The 26,576-nt window shown below is 39.4% G+C and overlaps 1 protein-coding gene across 1 annotated transcript in view; it reads right to left on the bottom strand.

The window, feature by feature from the left end:
- SIM1 (SIM bHLH transcription factor 1) overlaps positions 1-26,576 on the bottom strand; it is a 74,425-nt gene that overhangs the window by 8,934 nt on the left and 38,915 nt on the right. The window contains exon 10 of the mRNA XM_059177005.1: positions 23,318-23,486. Within this exon, the coding sequence (XP_059032988.1) occupies positions 23,318-23,486 (169 nt within the window). The remainder of the gene's footprint in view (positions 1-23,317; positions 23,487-26,576) is intronic.

The raw sequence follows: 26,576 nt of genomic DNA, 5'->3' as shown, positions 1-26,576 counted from the left end.
ACTTTTAAAAAGACTGGCGCATATAGGCTGAACCCAATCACTAGGAGGCATTTCTTCCTTTCCTAGGTAAAACTCCAAGTATGCTGGGATCCTCAGGATAAAACAGCCGCGCAATACTGTGCCTCGTTGGAGTCATACAGCTCATCTGCTGTCAGTTAACTGATCTGGCATAGAAAGAAAATGCCAGAGGTTTGGCAGACCTGCCTAGGAGATATGCTCAGTTGGAAGTTCCTCATGAGCCACTCAAATTAATAATATAGTTTCTACCAGTTTTTGGTTACACAAAGCTAAACACAAGTCTGGGTCCCCTACAGAGGTTACCTGTTCTGATAATCATAGGTGCCATTTATTGAGACCTTACAGTGTGTCTGGCAGTTGCTAATCATGGTACATACATTCTATCACTGAATCCTCACAACCTCCTGGGCAGTAACAGGGCTCTATTTTACAGATGGGAAAACTGAATCACTGAGTGTTCTAATAAGATGGAATGGCCACCTGCAGTCCACCCGGCTCAAAGCCTGCCCTCCAACCATGTTTTACAGAGAAAACACTATCAAGGAAAAGAGGAGAGAGGAAAGGATCCAGTGTTAGAGACATTTCCAGAAAAGAAGCAGGAACCAAAATATAGTCTCTAGAACCAAAATATGAGTCCATTACATTTTTTCTCTTATCCCAGGAGAAAGAGGGATGGATGTGTGGTGCTGTGGGGGGCCCAGGAGAAATTCAGGCAGCTCTGGCTAGGGACTCTTGGAGCCAGAGAGATGTGGTACAGAGGTTCTGGGGGAACCCTGAAGTCTGCTAATAACACAGCATGATCAGGAAGGAGTTCTATACAAATTCCAAGTTCGAGATCTTTCTGTTACCATACCTCATTATGACTTTAATAATTTTCCAAGGGTACATATGGACTATCAGCATATGCCACCAAGAAAAAAAAAATAGTAAATGCAACTTCTTTCCCTGAAGAACCACAAGGCACCCAAAGTACCATTTCCCTACATCACACTTCCATAAGCCATCAGCCTTTTCTCCCTATGAACACTGGGCTCTCATTTTATGAGACACCACCTTCACTTCCACTGAGGGAATGTTGGTACCCCTTTCCTTATTGAGGGGGGATCAGAGTGCCATACATTTGCCCTTTGGTAACACCATTTGTGCACCTGCCTAGGAAAATTTCAGATCATCAGTGCTTTTCCAAGCTAGGAATTGCCCAGACTCTTCTTGTTTTGATAAAAGTATAAACCAGGCCTATTTCTGAAGTACTCCAGTCAAGACTTTTGAGCCTTGTTGAGAGGGGAAAAAGCTTTCCCTGAGTGTGTATGGGAAAGTGCTATTGGCGCAGCACAGAAGAACATTCTGTCCTTCACTCACAAAGAAAATTCAACACAAGGCAACCCTGGCATACATGAGGTACATGTTTCAAGAGCACCCAAAGAAGAATTTGATGGATAAGCCTCTTGTCAATAGTCAGGAAACTATGACAGCAAGTACACTGTCCTTGAAGCAGGCGGAAGTTGGGTGGTTGAGTTAGACCAAGAAGATCGGTACAGAGCAAAAGACTAGAATCAAACCTTTGTTTTTCAAGACCTGTAAACCTGCACCTGCGTGTATCATCAATCCTCTGAGCCACATTCACCCCTTTAAAATGAATGGCACTGGATGTAAACTCTGTTGAGAACCCTAGAGACCCACACATTGATCTGAAAAAATTTCAGGTGTTTGTCAAGTCTTAGAGGGAAGAGAGAGCAGAAAGAAAGGCGGGCGGCCAGTACATGCGGAATGTGCCATTCACTCAGTGGAAGTGTGAGGAAGACCTCACACCTACCTTTGCTGCTTACTACATATACAATCTTGTGCAAGTAATTTAATTTCTTTTGTCTCAACAGGAAAGGCTCATGAAGATACTTAATTTATCAAAGGCAAAACCAGAATGGGGGCCATTTAACGGAAGAGGAAATAGGTACAGGGAACCAAGAGAACCGGATTCCAGGTCCACCCCTGCTAGTAACTCTCAGGGTAACCTTGGGCAAATTACTTTAACTTTCTTAGGCTCCCCCATAAGTGATATATTGGATTAGGTTAGATGCTCTCTAACTTTTCTTTCAGCTTTAGCATTCTACATGATAGAATCATTATTCGGTATCCTTTCTAGTGTTAAAACATAGGATTCCTGTGCCTGTCCTTATATTTTACTGATTTAAAGGAGATAAATTATTTAGAACTATAATCCAAGTCCAGGAATTTTTATTGTCATGGTTATAAAAAGAAAGTTGTTATGTAAGTTTTATTTTACTATTATGTAAATGTTCCCCCAAGTGTCCCCTTAAAGCACAAGTTTTATAGGGACTACATGATGCCTTTTGGTCAATAAATTATTATATTCTAGAGGCTTCTGACAGGATAATGGCAGCCATTTGAATGTGTACCTCTTCACAAATACTACCCCTAGAACAAAGAGCACAAATGGAATCACCCATGACCCATGCTATCGGCATTACTGAGAGGCAGAGAGTATGCTAAATCTCAATTTATAAAAAATAAAAATAAAAAGTCAAACAGCAAACACTATGAACCTGTGGGTCTAGAGAGCAGGATAAGGGCAGGTATAAGAAACTCCGAGAGTGAGATGTCAACCAGAGAAGAGAGAAAGAGAGAAGTTTGAGAGAAAGAGAGAGAGAGAGTGAGTTTAGGACAAAGGCGAAACAGACAAAATTGTCCACAGAAAGAAAAAATACATCACAAGTAAGTGCTAAAATAAGAACAGAAGTCAGTATCTGGTAGTTCACCATACTGGCCACAGGGAAAGGGCTCAAAATCAAACAAAATCTAGGGCAGCAGCCTGGGACAAGTATCGTTTTCATAAGAGAAAAATGTAAATTGAGAATGCGTTGTGTCCGAAAGGAGATAGCAGTGAAAGGGAAGGAGGAAAGGGGGAAACTAGGGATCCAGAAAATAGAAAAGAAAAGAAAAAAAAAGACCGGTGAATCCCTTCTTTCCTCTCTACCACTGTCATCATCCATTTACACAACTTATTTCACAATATTGATAAGATAGGGTGCTCTTTAAATAGTTAACTCAACCCATGAAATGCTAAGGAGTAGGGGAAATATTAAACTCTCTATTAAACTTCTGTAGGAAAACAAAACATGAAATGGGAACACGATCATCTCAGCTGATAAAAATTCTCATCAGATAACCAACTATGTCACAAAGGAAAGTTGTAAGACAACACACCAACCTAAAATAAGAACCTTTAACAAGCACACGCGATGTACTTGGGCACACATGCTCAGAACCAGAAGTGTTAAAACTAAGCGATGGATCCCAAAACCCCACCTAACAACAACAACAATAACAAAAGAGGAAAAAAGACAATGAAAACTGACCAAACACACAGAAATTGAATAAGTGAAGAATAAGTTGCAAGTTATGAAGAAAAGTATAGATTTGAATGGACATTTAATGAGGGAAATTGAAGATAAGTTGGAAAACATGTAAGGATACAAAAATTGGACAGAGAAAATTAAAAGGTCAAAGTAGTTGAAAGAAGATAGAAAAGGCTCAATACATACATAGTGTTTATGTAGAAGGCAAAGGAACTAGAACTGTCAGAACAATTTGAAAAAGAAGAATATAGTGAAAGAGAAAATCAGCTTCAAGACTTACCATCATAACTGTGTGGTATTGATGGAGAAATACATGTACAGATCAATAAAACAGAATACAGAACCCATAAAGGAAACCATACAAATACGCCCAACCAATTTTTTACAAAGGTGCAAAAACAATTCAACAGAGGAAAGACAGATTCTCAACAAATGGTTGCTGAAATAATTGGACATCCACAGGCAAAAATAAAATGAACCTCAACCCAGGTCTCATACCTTATATAAAAATTAACTCAGTGGATCACAGACTTAAATATAAAATATAAATATAATAAAAAACTTAAAAATAGAAATATAAAATTGTAAAACTTTTAGAAAATAACAAACAGAAGAAAATCTTTAAAATCTGGGACTAGGTAAAGATTTTTTAGATTTGATAACAAAACATGTGTATTAAAAAACTTTTTGGTAAATTGGACTTGATCAAAATTGAAAACTTATGCTTTGTAAAAGATTTTGTTAAGAGGATGAAAAGAAAAGCTGCAGACTAGGAGAAAACATTTCAAAACCACATACTCAACAAAAGGACTAGAATCTAGAATATAAAGAACTCTCAAAACTCAATAATAAAAAAAGGGGGCAAAAGACCTGAAGAGCCATTTCACCAAGTAGATAATAAGATGACAATCACATGAAAAGATGTTCAATATCATTAGCAATTAGGGAGATGCAAATTAAAACCACAATGAAATATCACTATAGACCTATTAGACTGGCTAAAATTAAAAATAGTGACAACAACTGGGCTCCTTGGTGGCTCAGTTGGTTAAGCGACTGCCTTCAGCTCAGGTCATGATCCTGGAGTCCTAGGATCGAGTCCCGCATCAGGCTCCCTGCTTGGCAGGGAATCTTCTTCTCCTTCTGACACTCCCCCTTCTCATATTCTCTCTCTCATTCTCTCTCTCAAATATATAAGCAAAATCTTTTTTAAAAAGTTAAAAAAAATAAAAAATTTAAATTTAAAAAAATGGTGACAACATATGCTGACAAAAATGTAGGAAAATTGGATCATCCGTACATTGTTGATGGGAATGTTAAATTGTACATCTGCCCTGGAAAATAGTCTGGTAGTTTCTAAAAACAAACAAACAAACAAAAACTAAAACTAAACATACAACTACCATAAGTAATCCTGGACGTTTTTCAGATAAAGGAAAATTATATTCACACAAAAACCTATACACAAATGTCTAGAACAGTACCTTTTCTTCCACATCCTAGTTCTCTTTTCTCCCCTAAGATTTATTTATTTATTTATTTGAGAGAGAGAGAGAGAAAGAAAGCGCAAGGAGGAGGGGCCGAGGGAAAGAGAGAGTCTCAAGCAGACTCAGAGCTGAGCTCAGGGCTGGATCCCACGACCCTGAGTTCGTGACCTGCGCCAAAGCCAAGAGTTGGACGCTTAACAGACTGATCCTCCCAGAGGTCCCTCTGGTCTTCTTTGTTACTGTGCTCTTTCTTTTTAAAATTTTAACTGTGGTAAAATGCACATAAAATTTTTAGTCTTACCAAAAAAAAAAAAAAAAATTTTTTTTAGTCTTACCCATTTTTAAGCACACATTTCAGTGGCAGTTAACACATTCACATTCCTGTGCAACCATCAGCACTACCCATCTCCAGAACTCTGTGTCCTGCAAAACTAAAACTTTATACCCATCAAACAATTACCCCCATTCTCCCCTCCCTCAAGCCCCTGGAAACCACCACTCAACTTTCTGTCAAAGGAAAAATAAATGAATCCCAGGAACCCCTGGCTGCCATAACACTAGGTATTCCCAGAACCTAGCCACCTCACAGATCTTTCTGACACTCTTATCCAATCATGCCACTCTCCTGCTTAAAACCACTCTTTTTTTATGTCTTTCTGTCTATGACTCATAACACATCAATACCACCTACGCATAGAAAGAACTAGAGAAGATGCAAGGAGAAATAGGAGACCAAGAAACCACTCTCAGTATAAAATAAGTAAAGTCAATTAAAAAAAAAAAACACAGAAGACTTTAAAAAAAAAAACAATTAAATTTTAGGGCTATCAATCAAACTTTGAATATTGATAATAAAGGATGAACCTTAGTGTACATGACTAATCATCAAAATTAATCAAATAGTAGGTCACAAAGAGAGTCTCAGGTAATTTCACAAAGTATAAATATTACAACTGATACTCTGACAACAATGAATAAAAAACAGAAATTAAAAACAATTTTTATAAGACTCTTTCACTGAAAATAAACCCCTCAAACTATTAAATAATTCTTGGGGAAGATAAGTAAATGCAAACATAAACTATAGATTTTCTGGGAAAAAGATAATGAAAATATTACATGTCTGGTTTTATAGGATACACAGCTTTAGACACTTAAATAATAAAAATGAAGGAATAAAAAGGTGCCCAGGTGCCCCTAATTTGGCAATTCTTAAGAAAAACTGCAAATGTCCATGTCATCACCTGGGTAGCTCAGGCAGTTGAGCGACCGACTCTTGATTGTGGCCTAGGTCATGATCTCAGGGTCCTGGTACTGAGTGGGTCTCCTCACTCAGTGGGGAATCTGCGTGACAATTCTCTCCCCCTCTCCTTCTGCCCCTCTCCTCCACTCACTCTCCTTGTCTAAAATAAATAAATAAATCGTAAATTTGTTTTTAAACCCTGCAAGCTCCTTATTCTAAAGAATCATTAGACCAAGCAATACACATTGCAGTATTAAGGCTTATGTAAAGAGACATCATATATGGAACCTATTACGAGATGATTTAGAAAAAAATAATGTGGAAGATGGCGAGGAATAGAGACGATGAAAATAAAGCAAATACAGCAAAATGTTAAGTCCTGGTGAACCTAGGTTTAGTATACAGGAATAATTTCCTATTCTTGCTTCCTTCCTTTATGTATGAAAACATTTCAAAATATTTTAAAATCAAAAAAGCCATTGAGTACATTGATACCTTATTTGTAGAATAGAGACAAAGCCATTAAATGAAAATATTTTTCTGAAGAAATGGGAACTTGACCCCAAAATACTGTAACTTATGGGGTGCCTGGGTGGCTCAGTGGGTTAAAGCCTCTGCCTTCAGCTCAGGTCATGGTTCCAGGGTCTTGGGATCCAGCCCCGCCTTGGGCTCTCTGCTCAGCGGGGAGCCTGCTTCCTCCTCTCTCTCTGCCTGCCTCTCTGCCTACTTATGACCTCTGTCTGTCAAATAAATAAATAAAATCTTTTTTAAAAATACTGTAACTTAGTTATACAAATATCTTTGTTTTTATTCCTGATTATTAATATTTTGTACATAAAAATGTAATTTTAATTTATCCATTAGGGATTCCAGTAGAAACAACATTGGACTCAAATATGGGAGGACCCTGGTTTACTCTCATGTGATTATGCAGTAGTAACTAACCTCTGCACTATTTTGTGACTGGTACAAAAGACCACTTTCCTTGGGTCTTGATTTTCCCATCTGCAAAACGGGAACAGACTTTCAACAGTGTGGTATTGCAACAAGGACCAATAAATAATATACAGCAAAGCACTCTTAAAAATGCAAACATGTTATAGATACATATGTATGAAGTAAATGCCCTTAATTAGTAACTTTCACTTGGGTAAGCAGGAATGCTTCATATCACCATCTTGTAAAAACTATTTTTCCCCAGACTATATTATCTAGAGGTCCTATTTTTCAGTGCCACCCTACAGGTATGAAAGAGATAAAACATACATATTAAAGGATAAAGAAATTAGCCTTCTGACTGTAAAAAGAAATCAGGCCACTGGCCAATCATCTGAATACTAGGGCCTTTTCTTCCAAATACTCTGATTTTTTTTTTAATTTTTTTATTTATTTATCAGAGAGAGAGAGGGGGAGAGAGCGAGCACAGGCAGACAGAATGGCAGGCAGAGGCAGAGGGAGATGCAGGCTCCCTGCTGAGCAAGGAGCCCGATGTGGGACTCGATCCCAGGACGCTGGGATCATGATCTCAGCCGAAGGCAGCTGCTTAACCAACTGAGCCACCCAGGCGTCCCAAAATACTCTGATTTTCAAAGCTGAAATGCACTTCGATACCACTGGTTCTTAATGCTTAAGCTTTAATCGATGAGCACTGGGTATTATACGGAACTAATGAATCATTGAACATTACATCAAAAACTAGTGATGTGGGGCGCCTGGGTGGCTCAGTGGGTTAAAGCCTCTGCTTTCGGCTCAGGTCATGGTCTCAGGGTCCTGGGATGGAGCCCCACATTGGACTCTCTACTCAGCAGGGAGCCTGCTTCCCCCTCTCCCTCTGCCTGCCTCTCTGCCTACTTGTGATCTTTGTCTGTCAAATATATAAATAAAATATTTTTTTTAAAAAGTAGTGATGTTGATGGGCATCTAGGTTCTTTCCATAGTTTGGCTATTGTGGACATTGCTGCTATAAACATTCGGGTGCATGTGCCCCTTTGGATCACTACATTTGTATCTTTAGGGCAACATGGAGGCTTAAGTGGGTAGAAGAAGAATAAATGAAACAAGATGGGATTGGGAGGGAGACAAACCATAAGTGACTCTTAATCTCACAAAACAAACTGAGGGTTGCCGGGGGGAGGGGGTTTGGGAGAAGGGGGTGGGATTATGGACATTGGGGAGGGTATGTGATTTGGTGAGTGCTGTGAAGTGTGTAAACCTGGTGATTCACAGACCTGTACCCCTGGGGATAAAAATATATGTTTATAAAAAATAAAAAATTTAAAAAAAATAAAAATTAAAAATAAAAAGTAGTGATGTACTATATATGCTGGCTAACTGAATATAATAATTTTTTTTAAAAGCCTCAAAGGTTTGTTTTGAGGGTGGAGAGAGAATGGGAATCATGATAGACTAGAATACATGTAAGCCCTCTAGATGATTCTTCCAGCAACTGCTGACATCCACACTAATTTCAAGGAAAACAAAATAATATTTTAGGATCTATAGAACATCTGCTATTCTTTGAAAAGGTAAGGGTGCTTTCTCCTGTATTTAATGCTAAGAAACTGAACGATTTAATTCCCTATTTTAATTAGGTTACATCCATCAAAAAAAGTTCACTGAAGATTAATTTTTGGTTTATTTTGCTGAAACCTCTGTTTCTCTTCCGTAGAAAATACGTTGTCATACTAAATATTCTGCACCCTAATTCATCCCTATTTCTTATTTAAAATTTAATTTTCAAAACAGGTATTCATGTTGGCAAATTAAAAAATAAGTCAGGTGAAAGATGCCCTTGTTCTCACGAAATATGAAACCCAATGCCACCCACGAAAGGTGGGCTAAAGCTGGCAGGCAAAGAGCTTGGATGACTGCCAGAAATAGATGTCAGCAACATCCACATCCCCCAGCTTCCCTTCGGGATTTAGTTCACAAAAGCATCATCCCTTCCAGGAGGCACTGCTGCCTCATCTGGTTACAGGTCTCAACCATCGGCAGGGGCCTAACATGCATCCAATGGGAACTTTTTGTAATAATTCATCCTGTGATTCAGTTTAATGTTTATTGAGTGGCTACTATTTGCAGAGCAGTATACCTGGTGATCTGAGAAACACAGCTTCACCTTCCCACCAGTGAACAGAACATAAACAGTGCACAGAGCATAACTTTAATAATACAAGCTAGAAAATGGCATTGGCCTGAATAGAGAGAAAACCCATATAGTTTAGGAGTTCAAAGAACGGAGCCATTTTTCCCTCTCTATAAACGGTGTAGTTGCTTGGGAAGGTAAACAGGACTTTATGACTGATTAAGAGGCAATGGACTATATGATTGGCATATGCTAACTAACACCCAGAACAACCACAATAGCTACCATTACCAAAGACTTGCTCAGCGCCAATCACTATGCTGAGAGCCCACAGACACCATCTTATTAAGTGTCAGCATCTTTAAAGTATTATTGGGGGCACCTGGGTGGCTCAGTCGTTAAGCTTCTGCCTTCAGCTCAGGTCATGATCCCAGGGTCCTGGAATCAAGCCCTGCCTCGGGCTCCCTGCTCAGGTGGGAGCCTGCTTCTCCCTCTCCCCACTCCCCCTGCTTGTGCTCCCTCTCTCGTTGCTTCTCTGTCAAATAAATAAATAAAATCTTTTTTAAAAATTAAATTAAACTTTTAAAAAGTATTATTAATCCCTTTACAGATGCAGCAAGTGAAGCTCAACAAACAAACAAACAAATTACCCCGAGGTCACATGACTGAAGTTTCAGAGGAGAGATCCCAATTCCAGAGCCCTTGCTCCTTCCGGTACTCACCTAGACGTGTGTACTTAGAAACCAAGGACAACAGCGTCCTACTCTCTAAGCAGTAATGGATGCCAGGTCCCCAAGCGTGTTCTCACAAACAAGGCTTTCTCAAGCCCTACGCTACAGTAAACTATCTCCCCACACGCTTGGGTGATGTTCTCCCATCACAGAAACATTCTTCCACCACGACTGCACTCACAGATAGTCTTCCTTTAGCAACAGTCACGAGGTTCACTCACAGATAGTCTTCCTTTAGCAACAGTCACGAGGTTCATTCCTGCCTCAACAGAATGTTCTAGACAGGTGCTCCGCACTCCTCTGGAGGTGGCAGCAACCACCCAGCTCAAGACAAATGCCAGATGTCCCAACAAAAGAAGTTACAGTTATCTATTTTTATTCTGGCAGCTCATTGAAGCTTTTATCATTTTTAGCTGTAAAACATAGAGAGAGACCCTCTTACGGCAAAGTCCTGTTTTCCATGAAAAACTTTCACTCTATCAGGCATGAGCAGCTTTCGTCTTGATTTGTGTCTGATCCATGAGAAAAAACATCACAGATGCGGACTGCATTGGACTAAGAACATATGCATGCTTTTAAATCACTTTTATCTTACTTTTTACTAATGTAACCCTGAAACATAAAATATTTTTTTTTTCATTCACTGTTACGGGAAGAACAGATGGTAAAAGGGTTAGATTAAAGTAATACAGCATGTCCATTAAAATAAACCCCCACTGCCGGGGATGCTTCCCTCAAACAGGAGTTGTGTTTACGATGAAGAATGACCTTGGCTCACACCAATTGGAGATTGCCAGGGGTTTTCTCAAGGATAACAGAAGGGTAAGAGAAAAACCAACATCAAAATCGAATGCCTTTTTAAAAAACAATTATGCAGGTTAATTTTGCTAATCTGAGAAGCTGAGTGAAAACACGTGCTTGTGATAATGTACCAGAACAGCAGGGAAATAACAGAGTCCATTTCTAACTTGAAAAATTATGCTACCTAGAAGTCATCAGTAACTGAAACGGCAAACAGGGTATCAAGGAGACATTATTTTCTACATTCCCGAACTCCTGTTAATTGTAGGTAGTGATTTCTTGCATCACTTATTTCTAACTTATTAACTTATTAATCAACACCAAGGATAATTCTGTACAGAATACACATCAAGAGAAGCTAACTATAATATTATTTACGAGGAGCAAAATGTTTAGCGTTGGAAAAGAATCCTCATGAGTTTTTTGTTTTTGTTTTTGTTTTTGTTTTACGAAATCCAGTTGAATTACATATAGGTTTCAAGGAGTTAAGCTTTTAAAATAATTCCTCAAGAAAAATTAGAGAATGCATTTTAAAAGGAAAAAAAATTGAGTCACATCCCAGAGTCAAGGATGGTTTTACCAAAAAAACTGAGCAATAAATATGTCCATTTATACCATAAACAATTAGAAAGCAAATATAGACTCAAAATTCAACTCTTCGCAATTTTAAATATTTTGGTCATTTCCTCTTTCATCTAGAAAATGGTATTGTCAGCTTCTCATAATCACTGTTTAAAAATGTGTTCACAATGTGTTTTTATGGCTTGCTCTACCTACAACTATTATTTATTGTGACATTGTTTTTTCACACTAATCTACATTTTAGTCTACACTTTTCACTTTAATCTACATATTATTTTTAGCTCAAAGAATATTCTGGTGAGAAATCCTTCATACCTCTTAAGTTCCCTGCTATATTTTATGAAGGAGAAACATGGGAAGTTTTTTAACATGCCTTAAGTATAGCTTGAAATGTCATAGGTCTTCTCTTAATCCACCCCCCACAGTTAAAGAAATGTTCTTGGGATCTGTTTCACTCATTTTACTCACAGAAAGGTAACCATACTTGACATCTCATTAGCTGTCAGGGTGATATGCAGCTGGAAGGGAATCAGCACCCAGGGCCTGAGGCAAGCTTTCCTCCCGTGGAATTCTATAAGGAATCTCCTATAGGGTTCCAATCAGAGAGTGCTGTTCCCAAACCATGAAACCCATGATTCACATCCTTTCATAAATCCAAAGGTAAGATTCTAAAGGCTTGCAGGCATTTTCATTGCACCAAAGATTTTGGACAGGTAATGAACACAGAAGGAGCATTTAATTCAGCCCCTGATGTCATGGCATTGGCAACTGTAATGATCAGGAATATCCCAACTTGTCTAGACAATCAGAAAGAGCTCTGGCCCATTGGGAAAATCATGGGTTTCTAGGACCAGTAACGTTCGTTTTGATGGTGATGTTCTTCCATGATGGGCTTCAGGCATGAGCCAGAACCTTTTCCATCCTTTCCTCAATGCTCTAACTCACCCTCTGATTTTTCACATAGAAGTGGCTGATTACATGGGTATGAATTACATGGATACAGGCAGTGCCACCTGCTCCAACTCCTTATTGCAGTGTTGTTGGGTCTTCTACTGGCTTCATCTGGTCTGGACAAGGGACTGGCTGCCCAGGCTACTCTTGGCAGTGTTCTAGAACTAGGTCTATAGATTGGCAGCTGTATTACCTGCTTTCTGCCTGCTGAAAGAGAAGATCTATCAGATTTGCAATTTTTTGAAAAGAAATTGGAGCTCAAAGGCCCTCTAAGAAGTTAATCAGTTTCAAAGTGGAATCTGTAAAGGGAAAAATGGTTCCATTTCTTCTTCAGCTAAGTCAAACTCGGGAAAATAATGAGAAAAATTAAAATAACATTAACTATTAAATACTCTATACCAGAACCTTGACTTCTCTGGAAAAATCATAGCAATCCAATGCAGAATAATATGCAATAGGAGTTTCCTAAAAATTGTGAAAGAAGGAAGCGTTAAATCTAAATTTCTTAAAGATATCCAATCTAACTCTTAACTCTAGAAGGTTCCCATTATGAGTGGAGCAAATCCCACCATGAAGTGTCAAATAAGGCATTGCTGTCTTTAATTTCACTCTTTGGTTTTAATAAATTTTAATTAAACAAATTTTTGGTTCAAATAAATTCCCCTGGATACATTTTGATGGTAGATTCAGCCATTCCTTCTTTTTTTTTTTTTTTTAAATATTTTATTTATTTATTTGACAGACAGAGATCATAGATAGGCAGAGAGACAGGCATAGAGAGAAGGGAGAAGCAGGCTCCCTGCTGAGCAGAGAGCCTGACGTGGGGCTTGATCCCAGGACCCTGAGATCATGACCTGAGTGAAGGCAGAGGCTTAACCCACTGAGCCACCCAGGGACCCCCCATTCCCTCTTTCTGTTCAGCTGGGGAGCAGAACTGCTCATTCCAGCTATCACTTCCACTAAGCCAAAGGCAGAAGCTTTCCACTTGATTTAGCACCACTGCTTTACCTGGTGCCCATTTTTTTTTTTTTTGACACTAACTCTCCCCCAGATTCACACTATCCTGTTTTGGCACAGATGTGTGTAACATGAATTATGCCTTATAACCCGGAATCTATGGGGATGAGAGGCAGTCTGCAGCTGTGATTTTACGGGTAGACAGGATTTGAGGGGCTCCACAAGTGAGGCGTCTGCAAGGACACTGTGGGCTCCGGTGCAGGAAAGCAGGCAGGAGCGGAGATGTAGCCTAGATCAATTTACAGATTGGACCTCATACTATAATCAACAAGGAGCCTCTGTAGGTTTTTGGTTTTTTGAAGATTTTATTTATTTATTTGAGATAGAGAGAGAGAGAGAGCATGAGTGGTGGGGAGGGAGTGGTAGGAAGGTGCTGCTCCCTGAGCAGGGAGCATGACGTGGGACTCGATCCCAGGACCCAGGGATCATGACTTGAGCTGAAGGCAGATGCTTAAAAAACTGAGCCACGCAGGCGCCCCTTGTAGGTTTTTAAGTAGGGCCAGGGGAAGAGGGTAATGAGGTGGATATATGCCAAAAATGATTTGGTCTGGCAGGAATGATCAGAAACTGAAAGAGTAATAAGGAGGCACGGGAGGTAGTCTAAATGTGATGTTTTATTCCAGAGAGCCTGGAACCACACAAAGACAGGAGGAATAGGGAGAAGGACCAAGGGACAAGAAACACGAAGCAACAAGACCCTCACAAAACCCTTTATGTTCAAGGGATCAAAAACCAAACTAAACCAGCAAACCAAAAAAAAAAACTGTTTTAAGAGAATTTCCCCTTTCTTATAGAAGCAATCTACCCCACATAGAGCATAATATTACTAAAGGTATAACACAAAAAGTGCATATAGATTATTAAAAGAACAAGAAGAGTGCTCTGGAAAGTATCCACAGGTCAGGGGAACTGAGCCCTAGAACCAGGGCTGGATCTACAAACAAAGATGGGTCTCTGAGACGGAAGACATGCCAAATGGCATTTCATGCACAGACACTCAAATGTCAATGCAATTATTTTGTAATCAACACACATAACACACACATACACGCACATGTGTGCACACAAATATCAGCTGTCACATCTCTCCATTGTTGCACTGAAGATGCAGTGGGGACACGGAGAACAGAAAGCCCACTTGAGATGTGGATGGTTTCCTGCCCCTAGAGTCGGAGACAGAGGCTTATTCTAAGTTTTACTCTTGCAACGCGTCTAATTCCTCCTCAGCACCTGGGAGCCTGATTTGTGCTGCAGGATTCTGCCCCTGTGAAACCCATCCCCAGGTTGTTTTGGGTGTGTAGCTTCTGCCTCTCTACAAAGGTTATAAACTCTTTTGTGGAATGTTTTCCCTCCTTGGAGTTTTTATATTTCTAAAGGCAACCAACAAAGTATTCTCACACTTTTTAATGTAATCATTCATTCATTCATTCATTCATTCCTTTAACATTTGGTGAATAAACATGTGGAAGACTCCATGCTAGATGCTGAGGTAGGGTTGGGATAGATATGACATAGACATGGTTACTACTTCCAAAGAGATTAAAATCCAAGAGAGGAGACACAACACATCTAGGAGGCAGTAGAAGGTAGGTTATTCTAAATCGAGACCCGAAAGGGAAATATAATCCAGTTATATTTCATGAAACAAGTACCACTCAATCCAGACCTTGGAAGATAGGCAGAATTTTGAAAAATAAAGGCAATGCAGGCAGAAATAAATGCACAAGCACAAGCACGGAAACAGGGAAGAACAAGGTATTCAGCAAATGGTGAGCAGACTGATCTGCCTGCATCACGGGGTTCGGGCCATTTAGGACCCAATTAGAGGTGACCTTGAGTAACAGCTAGGGCTCAGGCAGGTCTCTATGCACTGACTTGATTGGTGTTCTTTTAAGGTCAATCTGGGAAACAGGGCAAGCTGTAGAGGAAAATGTCCCAGAGTGGAGGGAAAATTAAGGTACCATTGCAATCCTCCAGAGTGAGAGAACTTCTAGGACATCAGCAATGGGAAAAAGGTAAGTGGGCGGGAAGATAAAAAAGCACAGCTGCTAGATCAAGCATGGGGTCTGGTCCTTGAGGGAGCACCCATGAGCTAAAGGACTTTATTGACTGTCATTCCATAGCCCCCACTGCAACTTTGCACACAGGGACAAATTTGCACTTGCTGATAACTCCTCCTGACATGTGAGGTCTCTAGGCCTTGAGGCCATTGGTTCTCTCACTGTCAGTCCCCAACTCCAACCTCTAATCCATTGCTGGAGGGCAGGTCAGCCCCCAGCACACGCCACTACACTGGCCACCACAGGCCTTTATCACACATATATTACACTGGGCTTCAATTTTCTTTTTACAGTTTTTTTAAATCCTTTTTAAAAATTATTTATTTTTTTTTAATTATCTATTTAAATTGAAAGTAGTTAACATTTTCTATATTATTCGTTTCAGGGGTAGAATTTAGTTATAATACCCAGTGCTCATTCCATCAAATGCCCTCCTTAATGCCCATCACCCAAATACCCTATCCCGCCTTCACCTCCCCTCCAGCAACCCTCAGTTTGCTTCCTAGAGCTCAGCATCTAAATGGTTTGCCTCCCTATCTATTTTCTTTTTTTTTTTTAAAGATTCTTTTTATTTATTTGACAGGCAGAGATCACAAGTAGGCAGAGAGAGAGAGAGAAGCAGGCTCCCTACTGAGCAGAGAGCCCGATGCGGGGCTTGATCCCAGGACCCTGGGATCATGACCTGAGCCGAAGGCAGAGGCTTTAACCCACTGAGCCACCCAGTTGCCCCTCCCTATCCATTTTCATCTTACTCTATTTTTCCTCCCCTTCCCCTATGTTCATCTCTTGCTTTGTTTCTTTTTTTTTTATTGTTGTTAGTCAGCTTATAATACGTCATTGGTTTTTGATGTAGTATTCCATGACTCACTGTTTCTGTATAACACCCAGTGCTCCATGCAATCCCTGCCTTTCTTAATAGCCATCACAGGGCTAACCCATCCCCTACCCCCCTCCCTTCTAAAACTCTCACTTTGTTTTCCAGAGTCCATAGTCTCCCACTCTGATTTCTCCCCCTTCGTTTTTCCCTTCCTTGTCCTAATGTCCTCCATGCTATTCCTCATGTTTTGTTTTTTCTTTAAAAAAATTATCATTACATTTTTATCTCCCCCCAATGAATCTGTAAGCCCTCTGGGGCAAAGAATATATCCCAGAACTTAATAGATCTCATCTTTGCCCTATTTCTTTCTCTACCTCCCCTACATGGCTCATCCATGCATTAATCCTGGACACATGGTGCCCCTGACTCAACCATGTGCCAAGAGAACTAAAAGGCTGAAGCTGTGGCCTTGAGGTCCCACAACTGAACATGTCTTACAATTCCTCTCTAAAATGTTGCCTTGCCTCCCCAACAAGACCATGCACATGGTTCCTTAAGGACCCACCTTTAGCATTGTAGTGTACATAATAGTTATTTACCTAAATTTAAAAGTTAGTAAAAACCAAAGAATAAACCCATAACACAGAGGTCTCTTCTTACTGAGCAGAATCTTTTCTAAAATAATACTCAGAGTTTCATTTATGAAGATGGTTTTAAAGGACCACTCTAATAATTCTTCTGACATTTCTGTAGGACAAAGAGACTAATCTCAAGTTTATACATGGCCAGAAAATATAAGCAAGTCTATATAGTACAAAAATTCCTGAAAAGATAACCTCATTTATTTGAAAGATGCATTAAAAACTTCTCTTGTGGTTAGTGATCAAGAATTACATGTTTTCATACTACATATAAACATGAAATGAGAATACGTCTATCCTGATAGTCATAAAAGTACTATACTTGAAAAATCCTTGGTCCTTCTCTTTTCTGGAACTTAAGATGGTAGGTTCTTAGCATAGCAGTCACTGGTGTACTTTTGAGGCCAGAAAGAACCTTTATAGAAAGAGAGATTTTACCTTCACCAAAAGGAAGCCAGATTGCTGGCAGTGAAAATTAAGAGGGTTCTATAGGATTATTTAAGGTAACAGATGTGGAGTAAAACCTGAAAGTGGTACAGTGTGTCTGCAGCAAGTGATTAAATACTTTCAGATTTCAGAAACACAAGCAGTCTTTTGCATGCGCTGTTATTACAGAATTACATGGTGTATTGGTTATTGCTGACTAGGGAAAAAGCCAGAGGAGGGCAGGAATATGCAATAAAGTAAGAGGGCACGCACTGTCTACAATAAACCTAACAACTATGAACATGCCATAATGAGAAGTTTAAAAGGAAACTGGAATCAGGAGGTAGAATGGGGGTTGGGGGCTATGGAATAGGAAGGCAAATTATTCATGATTGACATGATTAAACCATAGCAAGGTAACATCCGACTATATTAAAGTAACCATGACTCCCTCCATAAAGACAGGTGAAAAATATTGCAGCAATCGTTAATAGGTAAGGTCTGAAAAATAGATTCTACAAGCTCAACATTTCTGATTCAACAGAACTATAAAAACAAGCTGCTATTTTCATGAACATAAATCCAGGAACAATAAAATACAACTGTCATAATGTATCCCCAGGCTTTAACAGTTTTGCCTTAATATAGAAAAGCACAATAACTCTGTGCAGAGTCTTCGGAAATCAACTATAATAGTGCCGATGACAATTTTTCCAAAACCATTCAAAAACAATTCTGTTTTAACCTTTCTTGTCCTGAGTAATGCATAGAGGTACAAAGGTGATTGAGTCATTCATTAAGTGGCTATAATATAATCAAGTCTAAAATCATTCCCAAGAGCATCTCATATCAGGAAGGGACCTGAAGGTTCACCTATTACTGCAGACTGGGTGTGACAGCAAATTACAATTTGTGCATGTCTCACATGTTCAAAGAAGGGTGCCTAAATAATTCCAAAAAGCAGTGTTACTATTCGCCATTCAGCAGACATCTTTGAGAGATTTCTAGATATGCCCAACGTATCATAGAGCAAAGAGCCTAATAAATAACACTGATAGAATCATTTAAATCACCATTTACATAACTAATAAGAGGAGCAAGATGTACCATGTGAGCTCAGCTTTGCTGTGGAAACTGCCTCTTGAAAATTCTAATGAGAAGAATTTGCACATTGAAGGCATGTAACCATGCAAATAACAGAAAAGTTTTTCTTTTTATTTTTGAGAAAAGGGGCAGAAATATTCAAAACTAAACACAAAAGCTTGGGGCCCCTGAGTGGCTCAGTGGGTTAAAGCCTCTGCCTTTGGCTCCAGTCATGATCTCAGGGTCCTGGGATTGAGGCTCACATCCAGCTCTCTGCTCAGCAGGGAGCCTGCTTCCTCCTCTCTTTCTCTCTCTCTCTGCCTACTTGTAATCTCTGTCAAATAAACAAATGAAATCTTTAAACACAAAAGCTTGGTCATTTAGGAACCAAAAATGCATTTATTATGGATCTATTAACCTATGAAGGAATAGACAGTACAAGTTTGTCATTGACTACAAAAAAATAAGCTTTAAAGTATAATTTCTAGGGGCGCCTGGGTGGCTCAGTGGGTTAAAACCTCTGCCTTCGGCTCAGGTCATGATCCCAGGGTCCTGGGATCGAGCCCCACATCGGGCTTTCTGCTCAGCAGGGAGCGTGCTTCTCTCTCTCTATCTCTCCCTGCCTCTCTGTCTGTCAAATAATAAATAAAATCTTTAAAAGTATAATTTCAAGATAAAGCTTTAATGATCAAAATAACTCTATAAGGAGAATTGGTGCAAGCAGCCAAGAATAAAAAGGATTTCATCCATTCTTCTTCTCTAAGGTCTTTTACCTCTGTAGAGAACTTTAGTTCAGATCTTCACGATGCATGCCACGGCTCTTCACATGAGGAGTCTGCCTTGCTTCAACCACCTTAATGCCCTCATTTCCTGTTCAAAAACCTTTACTCGCTCTCGGCAAAACAAATTCGAAATTCCTTGGCCAGGCAGATACTTGGAACCAAACAACGTTTCCCAATGTATCATCCCTAGTCCTCAACCACAGGGACCAAAATCTTCCCCACTTGGCTCCAGTTCCAATCACAATGCGTCTCCGCCATTTCTTCATAATCTTGGTCTTCTGAAGTGTCCTCATCCTTTCCTTACGGCTGTACACCTGAACCCAATTCTCAAAGCCAGGTCAGGCACAATGACTTCCCCAGTCACCCAGGCTCCTGTCCCTGCAGCTGATCCCACTCATAAAGCCCTTTGTGTACACCATCTCTCTCCTATGCAGTACTGATTCTAAAGTGTAAATGATCATTTCAGCTGTCCTGTAAAGCTTAAGGACATTTCTTATACAACTTTTTTATATTCTAGCAACTTTCACCCAACCCCTACCCTCATTCACCACAATGGCCAGCAAAGCATCTTTCTAACGCAGGGGATCAGTGAGCATCTTCTGAGTCAAGGACACGTAATAGCAGTGATGCACGAAAATTAAAGGTTAAGTATAATATAAGGACAATTTGAAACAAATGGGACTTCTGAGTGACTAATTTTTTTTTCTTTAACATTTCTAAGGGTTTGGAATTCAAGATGATGCTACCCAATTGCTTTCTTCCAGAAGATACAGTGAGGAGTTTGCCCTAGATTTCATGCTTTGCCAATGTGCCCCCAGAGGGCCTTCTGCTCACCCCATGACAATTCCCTACAGATGCCTGTTCCCTCATCTGTCTATAGGAGTGGCTTCTTGAAAGCAAAGACAGTGTGTTCCACTTCTGATCTCTACATATTAGTAGCCCATATAGTAGGAACTCAGTCAATGATTGACTTAGCACCACGATTGTCTAAAGTAAACACAATTGAAAAATAACCTTTACCAGGCACATATATGTTAAGTAAACTTAATTCATGCCTGTGTGATTTCAAAGATTTTTTTTATTATTATTTATTAATTTGACAGACAGATCACAAGTAGGCAGAGAGGCAGGCAGAGAGAGAGAGAGGAGGAGGAAGCAGGCTCCCCACTGAGCAGAAAGCCCAATGAGGGGCTTGATCCCAAGACCCTGGGATCACAACCTGAACCAAAGGCAGAGGCTTTAACCCACTGAGCCACCCAGGTGCCCCCTGTGTGATTTCAAATGAGACACAGAGCCAAGTTCTAAGGGCTACATATATATAAGTACTAGCCACAAAAATGGACACACAAACAGCAAGAGAAATCCTATATGGACACATGTGTGGGCATGTGCATGATCTTTATACACCCTAGAATATTTCCAGAAGAAATCGCGATTTCAGAGAGGGAAAATAAGGGAATAGAGGTGTTTTTTGTTTTTGTTTTTTTCTCCCTATGTTTCACTCTTCTGTATTATTATTTTTTTTCTGGTACAAATGGTGTTTTTATTATAGCATGGGGACAGGACTCGTGGATGGAAAAGTCTGCACTGGGGTCATGAGGAGCAATTGATTATATAAGTTGGAGTTGAGGAAGGTAAAGAAAAAGGGAAGTTTCCGAAAGAATATTCATATGCTAAAGAAGATGCACAGGATCCTGGAGGCCTTACTATTGTCAAGCTAAGGCTGTTTTTCCCTCTTAGCAAAGCATGAACAGTGAGAGTGGAGCTTCCTAGAGCAATGTCTATTCTACCAGCCTCAAGTATTTGTCTGTGGGTTGCAGGTTATAAGGAAATATAATTTTATCTACATTTTTTTTCTTGCCTTTGTTCTCCACATCATTCCCCCTCTAAACAATTTTGACCCTTAAATCTTTAAGGTTCTTGAGAGCGGAAGGTCTTATCTTTTGTACCTTGTTCCTGCTAAATAGAGGCATAGAGATGTCCCTACCTATGGGTCAACCTTGGTAGGTTGGAGAATTTATATAGAGGAGTTACCAAAGGCAGAGGCAGCCAGTCCAAGGTAGACAATCTTCTGTATTTTTTTAAAACTAGGGAACATGTGGGGCATCTGGGTGGCTCAGTGGGTTAAAGCCTCTGCCTTCAGTTCAGATCATGATTCCAGGGTCCTGGGATTGAGCCCCTCCTCGGACTCCCTGCTCAGCAGGGAGCCCGTTTCTCCCATTCCCTCTGCTGCTTTCCTCTGCTCCTGCAAGCGTTTTCTCTCTCTCTCTCTCAAATAAATAAAATCTTCTAAAAAATTAAAATAAACTAGGAAACTTATATAACTTTCAAATTAACTCCTCCTCCACATATGACCACATGTACAAAGAGCAGTCTAATTGCAGTTACAACATTTTTTAAAAAATGAGTCATCTAGGGGTGCCTGGGGGGCTCAGTTGGTTAAATGTCCAACTTGTGATTTCAGCTCAGGTCATGATCTCAGTGTTGTGAGATCGAGCCCCACATTGGGGTCCATGCTGGGCATAGAGCACGCTTAAGATTCTCTCTCCCTCTGCCTTCCCCCCAACTCAAGCGTGTTCTCTCTCTTTTCTCTGAAATCAATCAATCAATTAATCAATCTTTAAAAAATGAGCAGTCTACCATTAGAGCAAACTAATAGAAATTTTATATATTAGAGCTGTGAATGAAAGAACAGAATTAGTGAGTTTGGGGAAGTCCAATTGGGAGATATTTTATGGCTTAACTTCTGTATAACAATAGATAAATGCCTTCTTAACATAGTATTTCCTAATTTAAATTCTTCTTTCATCTATGTGTTCAACATTCCTGTTTATTTAAGGATAAAATTACCCAAAGGCATAGTCGATACTTCCAAGTAATAAAAAGAGCAGTAAAATTTTTCCCCAAGGTACAAGATTGTAATAATAAAAGCTTCTCAGATGTTCAATAAAAAGAAGCAACTCCTCCTCCATGGTGACTTTAACTAAAATGTACTTTTTAAGTAAAGTGCTCAGTCCTCATAACAGAGGGTGTACACTGAAAACTGTCTAGGCATCACATATCAACTCCCTCCCTTTTGTCAGAGCAAAGAGATCTAACCTTCTGTGGGAGATTTTAAATTGTGTGACATAAAATCTTTTGGGGCCATGATCTTCTCATCTTTATATACCAAGCTGCTAAAATAATCTAGCAAATAGTAGCTTCTTAGTAACCATGAGTTCAATGAATGACATTTCCTCACATAGTATACACATTTGTAGAAAACAGAGTAATATCGCTCTGATAAGTAAGGCCATAATAGTTTCTATAACCAGTGTAGATGGCCATGTTTAGTTTAAAAACTATATTTAAAACATAAACGCTAGAGACCACGTTGACAAAATAACTCCAAATCCAGTTTGGCTTTATATAAGCCTAGGAATCTTCTCCTGAGTTACTCGAGTGATGTGGCACCTTAAGGAAAAGGATAGAGGTGAGATGGACCTAAGATTCGAGGAGTAGAGAATCCCCAATTCTATCCCACTTCTTCCAGGCCAGGAGACAGTTGTGCATGTATCTTGGTAGAGTCTAGTTTCTAAGATTGACTGATCAGAAAAATAATATTTTTCTTTCCAAGAGCACAGACTCATCCTTTGCATTGCAGTATTACTAGAGTACCTCACCTGGGTCTCATCAGCTCACCACTTTGTCAAGATGAGAAGAGAGTTGCTTTTCCTACCATTCCTGCCATCTGGTAGATTCTACTTCCCTCCTTCCCCAGATAGTCCTCACATGCACACATCTCATGACAAGATGCGGCCTTGATTCTTGGCCTCCATCTCTTCATTTTCCTCTACTTCGGTTCCTATCCTAAGAATCAATTTTACCATGTTAAGCTCTTTGTTTTCCACATTTTGCTATGCCAGCTACATCTTTTCGGTCAGGATCAATCTCCTTGAAAAAACAGAGTTATGGCTCCAACTGCAACTGAGACTCTCAGGATCTCTGTATAAAAGCAGCAAACCACAAGATCATTTCAAATTTTTACTAGCATAGTTATTTTAAAAGGAGAAGAGCGGAAGAAGGTAGTTTTAGAAAGCTTTACATGGAAGTTTTAAATTTATTACAACCAGATAATGAAATTCCAAGCTGTGTCAATACTTCCTCAACTTTGAGACCAAACCAAGGTACCCCCACACACAAACAAGAAAAGAAAGTTGCAAAATGGCAGTGCACCTACCTGAGGATATGGGGAAGTTCTGGATTTTGACTTTGAGCTGGAGAGCCTGGACTTGGCCCCCTTCCTGTTGTCAGTCATGGTAGGAGTGGAACTGCTGGTGTAGGAGAAGGCTGGTTTAGAGGCTGAGATCTGATCCAGGGAGAGCTGCAATCCTTTGTATTCTGTGTCCCTGTGGAGTGAGAGGACACAGCCCTGAATCTGCCACCACAGGAAATGGGTGCATGTGTTCTCTCCCCAGGAATGGCAGTAATCCATATTTGAAAAAAAAAGCCAGCAAAAATGAGCCATATAACTGGTTGCCACAAACACCTTGATTATTTTAGAAATGCCTAACATTTAACTAATGTATACAGAGGTAGCTGCCCCATATACAACAGCCAAATTATATGATATACTCACGAAAAGGTCTTGATTTTAAAATACATTTTTGATTATAAGTAGAAAATAAGTCCATAATTCAACTTCTCTGAGCTTTTGTGTCCTCATCGGTGAGGTATAGATTATAAAATCTACTCTAACAGATTTTCTGTGTAGGGTGAATTCAACAGACAACTGGCCATCTGATGCTATCTGATTATTGGCAAGAAGAATGTTAACTGTTCCAAGATCAATCATTGTGGTAAACATTCCTAGTATTTTTATAGCTAGCAAACCAGTGAAACTAGGCTTATAAGTAGTTAAAATTCCCTTTTAACAGGCTAACTAATTCAGTTACATTTGGGTACATTTTACCACCAGTTCTTTCCATTCCATCTTCAATAAATATTTATTAAGCTCCTAATATATACCAGGCTTTGTGCTATGTGGAGATGAAGAATGAGTAAGCAGCCTAGAGTCCTTGCCCTTCCACAGATTAGAATCTATTTCTAAGAAGACACGGTAAACAAATATGAAACCTAATAACTGCAGACTGCGATGTGAAGAGGATAAAGAGTATATCTTGGAGAGCTCATTACAAAGGTATGGCTTGAGGTATTTAGGGACTGAAGATGATAGGTTGCCCTGCCCACAGCTATCACCTCAGACCGCGTCAGGAGAGAGAATCTTGACTGATTCCTCAGTTTCCACAAGAAGCTATCAACCCTTCCCACTGGCAGCCAAGATAAAATGTTTCATAGTCTTCTTTATGAGGACCCATGGGAGAACTCCCTTTCAGGTTCCAGAACTAGTTGGACTGCTCTTGGGAAACTGATTTGTCTCACAGACACCGTGAAGCATACAACCCATCATGTTTCCCCCATTCCACTGGAAGTCAAAAAGCTCTGAGCCCCAAATCTGATTTGTAACCACCTCTAACAAGTATACAAAGACCTCAGGGCAGGCATTTTTGTGCAACACTGACTTCTTTTATTTTTCCTTTTATCTAATGGGTTCACTTTTCTAAAAAAAAATTTACGTGCATTTTTAATACTCTTTGGATTAAGGCAGGTATATTAAATGTAATAAACTAATAAAGTTCAAAATGTTAAAGTGATTGGTAGATTTCCAGAGATCAGCAAATCTTCATTTACCTTCTCTTCCTTTTCCCTGTTCTTCTACAGAGAGATCAGACAAAGACAAAGGAAAATTCAAGCAAGTGACGAGTGACAAGGAATAGAAATATATAGAATATACATATATAGAAATATATATAGAGAGAAATATATATAAATATATAAATAAATACATAGATAGAAGTATCTATCTACCTATTATACCTGATAGAAATCAGCTAAAACAGGTTCAATAATAGCATGGCCACAAACTACAGTATAGTGGTATATGTCAGCAAATTACAATGACTTTATATCAAATAGTCCATTTACTCAGGGCAAGTTAAAAAAAAAATTATCCTACGCAAGCAAAAAAAAATTAGAAGGTGGGCATGTGATATGTATTCCAGGCTTGGGAAGTTGAATCATACGACTGATGTGCTTTATTACTCTAATCATGTCCCAAGGAAAACACACAACACAGACTCTTTGCACTTCTTGGTCAGAAATGCAGTTTCTAAATTGAAATTTAGAGATGTGGTTCCCACCTATTTTTCTGACAATATATGAAAATTTTCCTTCATCAGCTCTTCACTTCACCCAAAATTGTTCTCCCCAAACTAACCTTATACTTTCCTCTCTTCCTCCTCCAACACATACCTATAGAACTCCTCTAATAAAGAACTATCTTAAATCCTACTTGCCTCTGAAGGCCTTTCCAACTGCTAACCCCATTCATTCCTTCAATACACGTTTACTGAGTATCTCTGTGGAGGTCCTGGGGAGATATCAATGAACAGAAGGACTAAGTTGCTGTGCTCAGGAAGAAGACACCAAGGCCAGTTCCTGCAGCAAGTATGGAAGGGACCAGAAAATACCCTTTTCCTCCTCCAACCTTATTTTTCAAGCGATAATCTCTAATCATTCCTCGGGGTTCCAAGTACCTAGAGGGCAAGAGTCAAGAGACGTTTTGCTATGTTCCAATGTCAACTGCATAATATTTCACACATCTGGAAGAGGAAAAAGATAAAGATGCAACTCAGACAGGACTCTTTTCCTCAGTGACTATTAATGACCAACAGCCCAACAATATATCTCTGTTAGAAAAGAACCTTCTGGGCTGTGAGTCTCTGACCATCTTCCCTGAGATCACATGCATGTGACAGTGAGCAAGGTGGGCTCTGACAGGAGGTACAGCTCCTATGCTTGGGCATCTCCTGTGTCAAGTGAGCGTTGGTCTATCCATTCAGTCTCTGCCTGAAAGGACCCAGACTGATAGCAAAAACCTTGCACCCCTGAAAATTTGGGGTATTACACAATAATTTAAAACACACTTTTAATGCAACATTTCAGCACAGAGACTTCATGGCAATAAGCAGAGAGCAAACAAGGATTCATTTCTCTCATATACACTATCAGGCACTGGAAGTATGCATCTCAACGACTGAAGAAGTCTTCCCTAAGTTTTTGCCTACAATGATAGAAATACTCCAGATAGGCTTAAATAAAAATTCAAAACAGATAAAGGATTTGAAATTCTACAGAGTCACATGAAAATGCTAAAAAATATAAGAAGAGTTATGCAAATACTTTTGATAAATAAAAATGTCAATATTTTGCTGTTCATCTAAAAAGACCATAAAGAATCCACCAAAAATAACAAAAATATCATGAGGTCAGGTGGACCATGGTTTGAGCCACTTACTGTGTGACAACCCATCTAGACCTCAATTTCCTCTTTATAATTCATAGCAATGGATATGCTAAGGTTTAGAGAAATATTATAT

The sequence above is a fragment of the Mustela lutreola genome, chromosome 6 (genome assembly GCF_030435805.1).
Source record: "Mustela lutreola isolate mMusLut2 chromosome 6, mMusLut2.pri, whole genome shotgun sequence".
Classification (NCBI taxonomy): Eukaryota; Metazoa; Chordata; class Mammalia; order Carnivora; family Mustelidae; genus Mustela; species Mustela lutreola.
Note: the sequence above shows the minus strand (reverse complement) of the source record. Positions and strands in the feature narration are given on the sequence as shown.